The 11,967-nt window shown below is 47.5% G+C and overlaps 1 protein-coding gene across 2 annotated transcripts in view; it reads right to left on the reverse strand.

The window, feature by feature from the left end:
* The window catches only part of KLHL36 (kelch like family member 36), a 55,664-nt gene extending 43,755 nt beyond the window's left edge, over positions 1-11,909 (reverse strand). Inside the window, exons 1-4 of one of the 2 annotated variants that reach the window (XM_063945707.1) lie at positions 11,550-11,909; positions 10,802-10,959; positions 2,397-2,516; positions 557-1,630 (exon numbers count right to left, since the gene is read on the reverse strand). In XM_063945707.1, the coding sequence (XP_063801777.1) occupies positions 557-1,630; positions 2,397-2,456 (1,134 nt within the window). In that variant the 5' untranslated portion in view covers positions 2,457-2,516; positions 10,802-10,959; positions 11,550-11,909. The remainder of the gene's footprint in view (positions 1-556; positions 1,631-2,396; positions 2,517-10,801; positions 10,960-11,549) is intronic. The other variant, XM_063945706.1, reaches the window with a different exon arrangement.
* Positions 11,910-11,967: the final 58 nt, after the last annotated feature.

Raw genomic sequence — 11,967 nt, forward strand, 5'->3', positions numbered from 1 at the left:
CCCCCCCCCCGTATGATGCCTGCAATCATGCTGCGGTGTCTGAAATGCGCTGTGCAGCTCTGCATGCGCAGATCCAAAAAACATCAGAGATGTACATAAAGATCGGGTTTACGTAGATCTCTGAATTAGGCCCACTGTCCGCTGACTCTCAATATCTACAGATAACCCCATTAACCCTAGTGAGAAAGGAGCCCTTAACTTCCTCTACTGCAGTTCTCGCTACAGCGTCATTCACACTTTATTTCCTTCATTTACAATATGTGTTAGTGCACTGCACCTTTTATCAGGAAGCGATTATGTGACCAGAGGTCGCAGGGAGCTCGCCCCTGCCGGTATTCTGCGGCTGGGATCCCGGGGTCAGTATACTGACCTCCGGGATCCTGGCTGCTGGTCTCCAAATACCAACCCCTTTTATCTACACCAATACTTGGCAATGGAAGTCAAGACCTCTTGGAAGGACTCACTAGAAGTGCCCATGACTTGGGCTGTACAACACTGATTGACATTAGACACGTAAAGCTTCATTTGACCATTGCCTCCTGCATGACAGTCTCACCTGGATCCACTGACTCCAGCGGGGATCATACCTGTAGAGAAGGTTGGATGCCGCATCACCACCGTTGTCCCTAGAGTAACTGCCTCCGGCCACATAGATGAAGTTGCCAAGTGCTATGACACAGTGGTGACTTCGTCTCGCTGGGAGCTGCGTCTCTGACAACCACCGCTCCCTTTTCATGTCCAGGCTGTAGACGTCATCGCTCAACTCCAGGCTGTGCTCAGAAACCTCCCCGCCGACAAAGAGAAGCTCCTCGGTCCCCATGCGCAAAGTGCTGCGGGTGTTCTGGAGTAAGGGCTGTGCGGCCACATTATTGTGGTAATAGATGGCCTTTTCCACCAAGCTCTCGCAATTTGCCTCTTTCGGCAGGAGGGAACAAATGGCCGGCTGGACTTGATGCAAGAGGTCGCTCTTGGAGATTAGCTGGAAGCGTATGTTCTGGAGGACTTGGTAGGCTTGGTTCTCCCGCTCTGGGCAATGAGTCAACCACTGTAGGGCAGACTGCAGAAGGTCATGCTCGCTTACATGTTGGACCTGACTGCTCATCAGATACTGGCACAGCTTCTGGATGGAGATGTTCTGTAGGAAATCGCTGGTGGAGGACAGAGTGCTGTAGTTGTGCAGGATGAACGAGTCAATATAAGACTCCAGGCGCTGCAGAGAGTACGTAGAAGCCAGTTCTTGCAGGTACAGATAATTCTCCTCATTTACCTCGCTTTCCAAATACTCACAGCAGAAGTCCACCACTGGCCAGATCTGAAGGAGGTGGGACGTCTCAAGGACATAATCTGTGTTGACTCCGTCCAAGGTGAGATCGCTGGTGTACAAGAAGTCAACGACGGCCTTGAGGCCTACGTACGAGGCACCTACCAACTCCACCTCTTTCTGGTGGACCTCCCTCATGCCGATAGTAAACAAGGAGTTGAAGTAGTCACTACAGGCAGACAGAAAGTTCCTGTGAGCTGGGACTCTTTGGTCATCAGCCACCAGAATAACGTCGCAGAAGAGACCTTTCTGCCTCTGTTCATTGAGGCTGCGGAGGACAAGGCAGGAGTGCTCAGCCCATCGGTACAGCTGGGAATTTAACAAAGGAAACAACAATGATCAAAGAAGAACAAGTAAAGCAGTTATCTGCCTAAATACATGGAGGACTGTCTATCCCTGAGCATAAATATATCAATAACTAGAGCATTAGCACGTAAGGAAATCTGTCCAGGATGAGGTATTTCCCTTCATTGGGAGGGAGCTGCTCCTGTAACAGAGCAGACAGAGTGACTGACCGTTTGGCAGGCTTGTGCATTGGTGGATTAATATTAAGGGGCGGGATTGATGGTGTCACAGCAGCTGAAATGACTGCAGTCTCAGAGGTCAGGATAACGCAAGTGTATTTTACCTGCATAATTCATAAGAAAATATTAATTTGGGGAATTTACCGGTCTTAAAACCATGGTGACCATCAGGATTGTATAGAACTAAGCAAACATTTTCTTAGACTGGTTGGTGTTAAATAGTGTCCCTCATGGATGAGAAATCATTTTATTTCTTTCATAGCAGCTCATCTAAGGCTATCCCAATTCCCATGAAAAATGACCAGACAGAAGAGCTTGCACTCCACTGCTTAACTAGGCAACATACGATGGGAACTCTCTCTGTCACAGTACTGGAGGTTTTATATTTGCGGGTTACCATTAAATATTAAATCAAGTTATAGGCCTTTAAAATCAGCGCAAATTGCACAAACCACCCAGCAGGTACACATGGGCAATTGGTGGGAATAAAACCAGGAACCCCGGATAGTCGCCCCGTCTGGGCACTCAACATATGGAAATTATGCACTTACCTTTGAAGACTCGCTGATCTTCTGTGGCCGGGACACTCTGCCCTGCCTGGACCCTTCCATCTCCACGTAGATGGTTCCCTCTAAGAAGAGTTATGCAACATGCGCCGAACTTGGAAGTCCCTATGTGGTAGAGCGAAAACACACATTTACACAAGCAGGTCATTATCACCGGCCAGCACAATTGCAAAGAAAATAATAGTGTGTACTACAATAAACAATTTATATTCTGTCACAGGATGTGCAAGTGTCCAGGAGTGCTCCTAGGTATAATGCCCGTGAGTTGGCATCTGGAAGCCGCCCCCAAACCTGCATGATCCCTACACCTCATACAGTGTGCAAATCCCTCATGCACATGCGCCGCATGCAGAAGATTTCATCAGGGCTCATTGCTAAGCCATGCCAACCTAAGCTTCAGGAAGCAGAATGACCATGAGCACCCCCTAGTGGTCACCAGCAATAATACACCTGAGGCAAAGTACCAAATACTTAAATATTGCAAGTGATTTCTGAATGTGTAAAAGAGTGTGGTGGGTTTGTGTGTGTAGTGCCTGGGAAAGGGGGTTTAATCTTTTTAATCAGCACCGGTCTTTTCCCTGTCCGGGTATTAGTCATATCACTGCACAGTTCACGTCGTTACTGTATGAGGTCAGGGCACGCCTGTGATAGGCGCAGCCCGCTACGTATACTAGGGACAGGCTTACCATTGGCTAAATCGGAGGCCATATATGGTAAAACCACATCTGTGAAATGTTCTGTAGTATGTTCTCCTTTATATCTTCACTTACATGGAAGCAAAGGGGTGATGGCGATGATCCTAAAACAAATCACTGAACGAGATAAGCAGATAGACATTGAAGGGAATTTATTTCCCTATAGGAATTCTCTAATAGAGTTATGAGTAAAAATGCCACTGTATAAAATTGCTACTGCACAGCCTACTATGGGTAACGTAGCGGTGTATAAACCAGGGACGTGCGGTGAGCTAAATAGCGCAGGAGGCACTGCCTAGCACCAGAGCCAGATTTACATGCAATATATGATCCAAAGCGTACATCTGGGCATTATACACAGGTGCAGCAGTATAAACTCCTTGAAATTCGGTGAGGGTGCTCGCATGCACAGACTGGTGCAAAATACAAATGGGGGTTTAGGTCACCTCTATATATTTATTATTATTATAAAAAAGCTCCTTAGTGACTCGGGAAACCATATAAAGCTTGCAGTGTGGAATAAGTTAGTGTATTATTATTATTTATTATTTATTAACAGTTTCTTATACAGCGCAGCATATTCCGTTGCGCTTTACAATTAGAACAGTAATAGAACAAAACTGGGTAAAACAGACAGACATAGAGGGAGGAAGGCCCTGCTCGCAAGCTTACAATCTATAGGGAAATAGGCATTGATACACAAGGATAGATGCTACCTATTGCATAATGGTCCATCAGATTGCTAGGTTCTTAATGGGTTGTATGATATGATCACCCAGCAATGTTGGCCAAGTGTCAGGAGGGTGTGAGAGTAAAGAAAGACAAGATATGTGATGTTATGTGTAATGTACAGAGAGGATGTAATTAGATAGGGAAGCATTGAAGGTTATGTGGGTGGGTCTGGAATTTGATAGGCTTGTCTGAAGAGATGAGTTTTCAGGGAACGTTTAAAGATTTGGAGACTAGAGGTGAGTCTTATTGTGCGTAGGAGGGCATTCCACAGAGTGAGTGAATCCCGGATAAAGTCCTGTAATTTTGAGTGGGAACAAGTAATGCGTGTGGATGAGAGATGTAGATCTTGTGCAGAGCGGAGAGGTCGGGTAGGGAGATATTTTGAGATGAGTGAGGAGATGTTTGTTGCTGCAGTTTGGTTAATAGCCTTGTATGTAAGTAAGAGTATTTTATATTTAATACGGTAGAATACCGGTAACCAATGGAGGGACTGACAGAGCGGATCTGCAGACGATGAAGATTAGCCACGCAGCTGTATTCAAAATGGATTGTAGTGGTGAGAGCCTATGTTTGGGAAGAACGGTCAGGAGACTATTACAATAATCAATGCGGGAGATAATGAGAGCATGGATTAGAGTTTTTGCTGTGTCTTGTATAACATATGGTCGTATTTTGGATATGTTTCTTAGATGTATGTAACATGATCTTGAGACAGATTGAATCAGGGGAACAGTGGACAGTTCAGAGTCAAGAATGACACCTAGGCAGTGAGCTTGTGCGGTAGGGATGATTGACGAGTTTTGGCCAGTGGTTCTCAATCTCGGTCCTCAGGACCCCACACCGGTCACATTTTCCAGGAAAACATGACCTCTGTGGGGTCCCGTGGACCGAGTTTGAGAACCTGTGGCCTAGGTGAGTGCCAGGCAGCTTATTTACTGCAGTAGGCCCCATCCCAGGCTGGCAGCGCACGCAGCTTACACTCTAACATTACTGTCCCACCATGTACGGCGTGGAAGACAGCATTACACATCACTATCACACTCAACGCCCATTGAGCTCACTTAATTTAGGACTTAAAAATTTGTGATTAACCATATTCCCATATCACATATGCAAAGACTTCGCTCAAGTTTCCTAGGAACCCTTTGGTGCCTTTTACATAAGCACTTCCTGCATGGCGCCGTCTAGTCAAACCTCGGTGAACTACTATTTCCAGCCTGTCTTGTTCTTTGAACTTGGCTGTAATATTTTTTTCATATATTAAATACTTGGTTTTTAAAGCCCAGAGAATAAAGCATTGTGTGTGATCACTGAAATTAAAAATAGGATTTTAATTACCTACCAGTAAATCCTTTTCTTGTAGTCCGTAGAGGATACTGGGGTTCCAATTAGTACCATGGGGTATAGACGGGTCCACTAGGAGCCATGGGCACTTCAAGAATTTGATAGTGAGGGCTGGCTCCTCCCTCTATGCCCCTCCTACCAGACTTAGTCTAGGAAACTGTGCCCGAGGAGACGGACATACTTTGAGAGAAGGATAGATAAAAATAGTGGTGAGATTCCGAACCAGCACACACAACAAGAGGAAAGCCAAGCTAACCAAACTTTAAATAGGAACAGCAACAGCTGAACCAACAATACTTAACTAAGTAACAGTGCAGGAAGAACTAAGCACCGGGCGGGAGCCCAGTATCCTCTACGGACTACGAGAAAAGGATTTACCGGTAGGTAATTAAAATCCTATTTTCTCTTACGTCCTAGAGGATACTGGGGTTCCATTTAGTACCATGGGGATGTACCAAAGCACCCAAACCGGGTGGGAGAGTGCTGAGGTTCCTGCAGAACTGATTGACCAAACTGAAGGTCCTCAGAGGCCAAAGTATCGAACTTGTAGAACTTAGCAAACGTGTTCGAACCAGACCAAGTAGCTGCTCGGCAGAGCTGTGAAGCAGAGACACCCCGGGCAGCCGCCCAGGAAGAACCCACCGACCTAGTATAGTGGGCCTGTACAGATTTTGGAACCGGCAAACCTGCCATGGAATAAGCATGCTGGATAGTGAGCCTGATCCAGCGTGCAATTGTCTGCTTTGAAGCAAAACACCCAATTTTATTGGGATCAAAGAGAACGAACAGCAAGTCAGATTTTTTGTGACGAGATGTCCTCTTTACGTATACCATCAAAGCCCTCACAACATCCAAGGACTTTGAAGTAGCAGAAGTGTCGGTGATAACCAGAACCACAATAGGTTTTTTTTAAGTGAAACGCAGAGACCACTTTCAGAAGAAATTGCTGACGAGTTCTGAGTTCAGCTCTGTCCTCATGGAAAATTAAATAGGAGCTTTTGTGAGACAAAGCCCCCAGCTCCAACACACGTCTTGCTGAAGCCAAGGCCAACAGTGTGACAGTCTTCCACGTAAGATATTTTACATCCACCTCCTGTAATGGTTCAAACCAGTCCGATTGGAGGAACTGCAGCACCAAATTGAGATCCCAAGGTGCCGTGGAAGGCACAAAGGGAGGTTGGATGCGCAGAACACCTTTCAAGAACGTCTGGACCTCAGGGAGAGAAGCCAATTGTTTTTGAAAGAAAATGGACAAGGCCGAAATCTGGACTTTTATGTAGCCCAGACGTAGGCCCACATCCACACCTGCCTGCAGAAAAAGCAGGAAATGTCCCAGGTGAAATTCCGACGCAGAATAAATTCAGCTGTCACACCAAGAGACGTATTTCTTCCAAATACAGTGGTAATGTTTAGACGTTACCCCCTTCCTGGCTTGGATCATAGTCGGGATAACTTTGTTAGGGATCCCTCTTCCAGCTAGAATCAGCCACTCAACTTCCATGCCTCAAACGTAGCCGCAGTAAGTCCTGATGGACGAACGGGCCCTGTTGCAGAAGATCCTCGCGAAGAGGAAGAGGCCACGGATCTTCGAGGAGCATCTCCAGAAGGTCCGCGTACCAGGCCCTTCTTGGCCAGTCCGGAGCAATGAGTACTGGTTGAACCTTTTCCCTTTTTATTCTTTTTAGAATTCTTTGGATCAGAGGAAGAGGATAAAACACGTACACCATCTGATAGACCCATGGAGTCGTCGGAGCGTCTACTGCCACTGCCTGTGGGTCTCTCGACCTGGAACAATACCGTTTGAGCTTCTTGTTGAGACGAGAGGCCATCATGTCAATTTGTGGATATCCGCACTGATGTGTCAAGCACCTGAACACTTCCGGGTGAGGGCCTCACTCCTCCGGGTGCAGGTCGTGCCTACTGAGGAAGTCTGCTTCCCAGTTGTCTACTCCCGGAATGAAGACCGCTGACAGCGCCACAGCGGTTTTTTCTGCCCAGAGGAGAATTCTTGACACCTCTGACATTGCTGCTATTCGTTCCTCCCTGTCGGTTTATGTACGTCACTACCGTCACATTGTCCGACTGGACCTGAATGGCCCGATCGTGAAGAAGATAAGAGGCCTGCAGAAGGGCGTTGTATATGACCCTGAGTTCCAGAATGTTGATTGGAAGGATGACTTCGTGACTTGATCATCTTCCTTGAAACTGCACCCCCTGGGTGACTGCTCCCCAACCTCTGAGGCTTGCGTCCGTGGTTAACAGGATCCAGTCCTGAATTCCGAACCTCCGACGAGGTGAGAAATAGCCACCACAGAAGGGAGATCCTGGCCTTTGGCGACAGACGGATCCTCTGGTGCATGTGAAGATGTAATCCGGACCATTTGTCCAACAGGTCGATCTGGAAGGGTCTTGCATTAAACCTTCCGTATTGAAGCACCTCGTAAGAGGCCACCATTTCCCCCAGAAGGCGAATGCATAGATGCACCGATATCCGGGTTGGCTTCAGGACCTCCCGAACCATCGACTGAATTACAAATGCCTTTTCCAATGGAAGGAACACTTTCTGCGACTCCGTGTCCAGTATCATTCCCAGGAATGGGAACCTCCGTGTTGGCTCCAGGTGAGATTTCGGAAGGTTCAGAATCCACCCGTGATCCTGGAGAAGTTTGGTTGAGAGACCAATGCTGTCCAGCAACCTCTCCCTGGACGGCGCCTTTATCAGAAGATCATCCAGGTACGGAATTATGTTCACTCCCTGCTTGCGGAATATAAACATCATCTCTGCCATCACTTTGGTGAACACCCTCGATGCCGTGGAGAGACCAAATGGCAGGGCCTGGAACTGGTAGTGACAGTCCTGCAGTGCAAACTGTAGATAAGCCTGATGAGGCGGCCAGATTGGAATGTGAATGTACGCATCCTTGATATCCAGAGACACTAGGAATTCCCCTTCTTCCAGACCGGAGATCACCGCTCTCAGAGACTCCATTTTGAAGTGGAACACTTTTAAGAATGTACTCAAGGACTTGAGGTTCAGAATTGGTCGTACCGAACTGTCCAATTTTGGTACTACAAACAAGTTGGAATAGTGCTCCTTGTTGTGCAGATGAGGTGGAGCTGGAACAATGACTTGAGTCTACCAGTTTTTGGATGGCCTGCTGTAAAGTTATACTTGCCTCTTGTGAAGCTGGTAAGCCTGATTTGAAGAATCTGTGAGGTGGAAGCTCTTGGAACTCCAGTCTGTAGCCCTGGGAAATAAGATCTATGACCCATCGGCACGAACTTGATCAGATGTGACTGAAGAATTTTAGTCGGGTTCCCACCTGACAGTCCTCCAGGCATCGCGGTCCACCGTCATGCTGAAGGCTTTGAGGAAGCAGAGCCTGAGCTCTGTTCCTGAGCACCTGCAGTTGCTGGTTTGCGTTGTTTACCTCTTGCGCCTCTGGAGGCCATAGAAGCAACTATTGATTTTCCCTTAAACTTGGCTGTCCGATAGGACTGTAAATTTGAAGCTGAATAAGCTTTCCTGGCCGGGGGAGCTGCGGAAGGAAGATACGTAGACTTACCCGCAGTAGCTTTTCAGGTCCATTTGTCTAGTTCGTCTCCAAACAAGGCCTCTCCTGTGAATGGTAGGCCTTCCACGCCTTTTTTGGAGTCCACATCAGCAGTCCACTGATGTAGCCACAAGCCCCTGCGTGCTGACACTGCCATAGCGGTGGTGCGTGCATTAAGAAAACCAATCTCTTTTATGGTTACCACCATAAAGTTTGCAGAGTCCTGTATATGCTGCAGGAGTAAAACAACATCCCCCTAGACAAAGACTCCAACCCCTCAATTAGGTTACCTGACCATTTAGCAATGGCTTTTGTGATCCACGCACATGCAATAGTGGGTCTCTGGGCCACCCCAGGAGCTGTGTACAATGATTTGAGTGTAGTTTCAATTTTAGGATCAGCCATATCTTTTAGGGAGGCTGCACCAGGAACTGGCAATACAATTTTACGTGACAGCCTAGAGACTGATGCGTCCACTATCGGTGGATTTTCCCATTTTTTCTTATCCTCCAGAGGAAAGGGAAAAGATGAAAGCAGGGATTTGAAATTTCTTATCAGGATTAACCCACGGTTCTTCAAACAGGGTATTCAATTCCTTTGACGCAGGAAAAGTGACTGAGGACTTCTTTTTTACATTAAAATAAGATTCCTCACACTCCTCTGACACCTTATCAGGAATTTGCAGAACATCTCTGATAGCCTCTATAAGAGCCTCTATTCCCTGTGACAGAGTAGCATCCCCCCCTCCAAATCCATCTCACCCTCCTCCATGTCTGACCCATCAGCATAGGAGTCAGACTGCAGGATATGGTCAAGAGATTGTTTTTGCGGACAAATTCGAGGAGATTGAGACGCTGGTTTGGAGACAGAGGCTCTATTCATAAACTCATCCACAGTCTGTTTTAAGTATTGCGTCTCTTTCTCATTTCGGGACAGTTTTGTAGAAATATTCGAGATCATTCCCTTAATGGAATTAACCGACTCCGGTTCAGCCCGCTATTCTGGGAAGGTGCACTGCCCAGAGTACCCAGCAGTGAGCTGTACAAGAAACACACTCTTTGCCTGACATAATGTAAATGTGACAGCGCGCACACACACACACACACACACACACACACACACACACACACACACACACACACACACACACACACACACACACACAGGAAAAGGTTAAGCCAGAGGTTCCCAAACTGTGTGCCGTGTCTCCCTGGGGTGCCTCGGGACACTTGCAGGGGTGCCCTGGGTTGGTGGTCCAGGACCAATTCAAATTATTCATGGTCAATATAATAGGCAAAACCAGTGCTGGTTGCTGCCAGTCATAAAATATGTGGCCAAACAGAAGCAAATCTTGTCCCTCACCACACAACTGACCCTAAGGATGACATATAAACGCGATCTACTTAATGTAATATTTCTTTCTAAATTTCTCAGTAAGAAATTTTTGGCCTAGGGGAGCCGTGAAAAACATTCTGATATTCTAGGGCGCCGTGATTCAAAAAAGTTTGGAAACCACTGGGTTAAGCACAACTAACCCACAAAGAGCCCTTCAGGGAGACAAAGAGATATTTGGAGCCAGCCCCCACTGCGCCCTTATCGCTAATGCCAAGCTTAGCCAGGTCGCAGACTAAGTACCCTGATAGGGGACTTAGTACACTAAGAATCGCTCCCCCCCTGCTATGACCCCCTGGTACCGCTAAGGAAATCTGTAGTCACTCCGGAGGAGCTGCGCGTCCCTGTCAGTCAGCGTCTGTGTCCACTGCAGAGGGAAAATGGCGCTGGTGAGCTGCTGGATCTGCTCATAGTGAAGGCCCACCCCTTCAATGGCACGCGGTCTTCCCGCTTTTTTTTATACTGGCAGAGGTAATCTGGTGCTTAAAATGGAGAGAAAACTGTTTTAAGGCTGTTTTTGCCAGAGTGGGTACTGTGTACAGTGTACTGAGACGCAGTTGTGTACTGTGTCCGGAGACGCATTTCACCCCGGTTAGAAGCCGTGCGTCTCCTTACCCTCATGTCGCCATTATGGCCGGCGACCCGCTAGCCGGGACGCCGGCTTAGTACTCACCACTCTTCATTCTTCTGGCTGTTAGGGGTGGCGGCGTGCTGCGGGAATATATGCTTGCCGTGGTGGGGTTTGCAAACAGTTCCCTCAGGAGCTCCGTGTCCTGTCAGTGGGGAACGGGACCATTAACCCTTCCCCTAAGTCCCACGAACCAGCCCTGCCTGAAAATAACAAACACATAAAATAAATGCAGAAAACTCTTCAGGTGCTTCCTTCAGCGTGACCGGCTCCTCCGGGCACATTTTCTAAACTGAGTCTGAGAGTGAGGAGCCAGCCCACACTATCAAATTCTTAAAGTTCTCATGGCTCCTAGTGGACCTGTCTATACCCCATGGAACTAAATGGAATCCCAGTATCCTAGAGGACGTAAGAGAAATATACATTTATAAAATAGGACGGATTACAGGGAGACACTTTTTTTTTTTCTTTCTGGAAATGATCTGTTGTCAAATATGACAGCGAGTCTAGCAAAGTGACATTTCTGTGTGTAATTCCACAAATGACCAGAAGAGGGCGCGTGTGACACTATCGCCATAAGGAATACCAGGTACTGTAGTTACCTGCAGACTGCAGCGAATACTGACAGCTCAGCACAACCATTACACGGAGTAAGGGGGGCAGAGAGCCCCCCCTCTCCAGATGCATATGCTACAGCTTATCATTCACTGCTGCTTCTGCTTGCAAGGGATACACTGTGTGTGTGTATATCTGCATCTATTACATAATCCTAATAACATTGCAGCATCCCTACCTGCAGCAGAGGGTCTCTCCTCCTCATTGCCTGGGTTTCCTCCTCTGGATCCAGTTTCTTACTAAATGCATGTAAGCATGAGTCCCCCTAGCCTGGCCTGGATCCTCACTCAGCTCCCTCTGCTGGGGCCTTCAGAGGGAACCCATTATTTTGCAGGAGCAATCTGAGTATTTCATGTGTATTCGGAGGAAGGGGGGGGTGCTGTGGTTTGGAAGGTGGGGGGTCTGCCAGATGCACCCCTCTCTCCTCTCTGATGCACACAATATATTACATGACATCACATGGAAATCCCAGTAATGCTTTGCTGCTGAGTAAACCCAATGCAGGAAGCAGATTAAACCATCGCCCTGCAGGAGGGGGAAGGCAGTCTAATCCCTGGAGGACAATTCCTCCCTCTGCAGCAGAGGGCGATGGGCTG

The sequence above is a fragment of the Pseudophryne corroboree genome, chromosome 11, assembly GCF_028390025.1.
Source record: "Pseudophryne corroboree isolate aPseCor3 chromosome 11, aPseCor3.hap2, whole genome shotgun sequence".
Lineage (NCBI taxonomy): Eukaryota > Metazoa > Chordata > Amphibia > Anura > Myobatrachidae > Pseudophryne > Pseudophryne corroboree.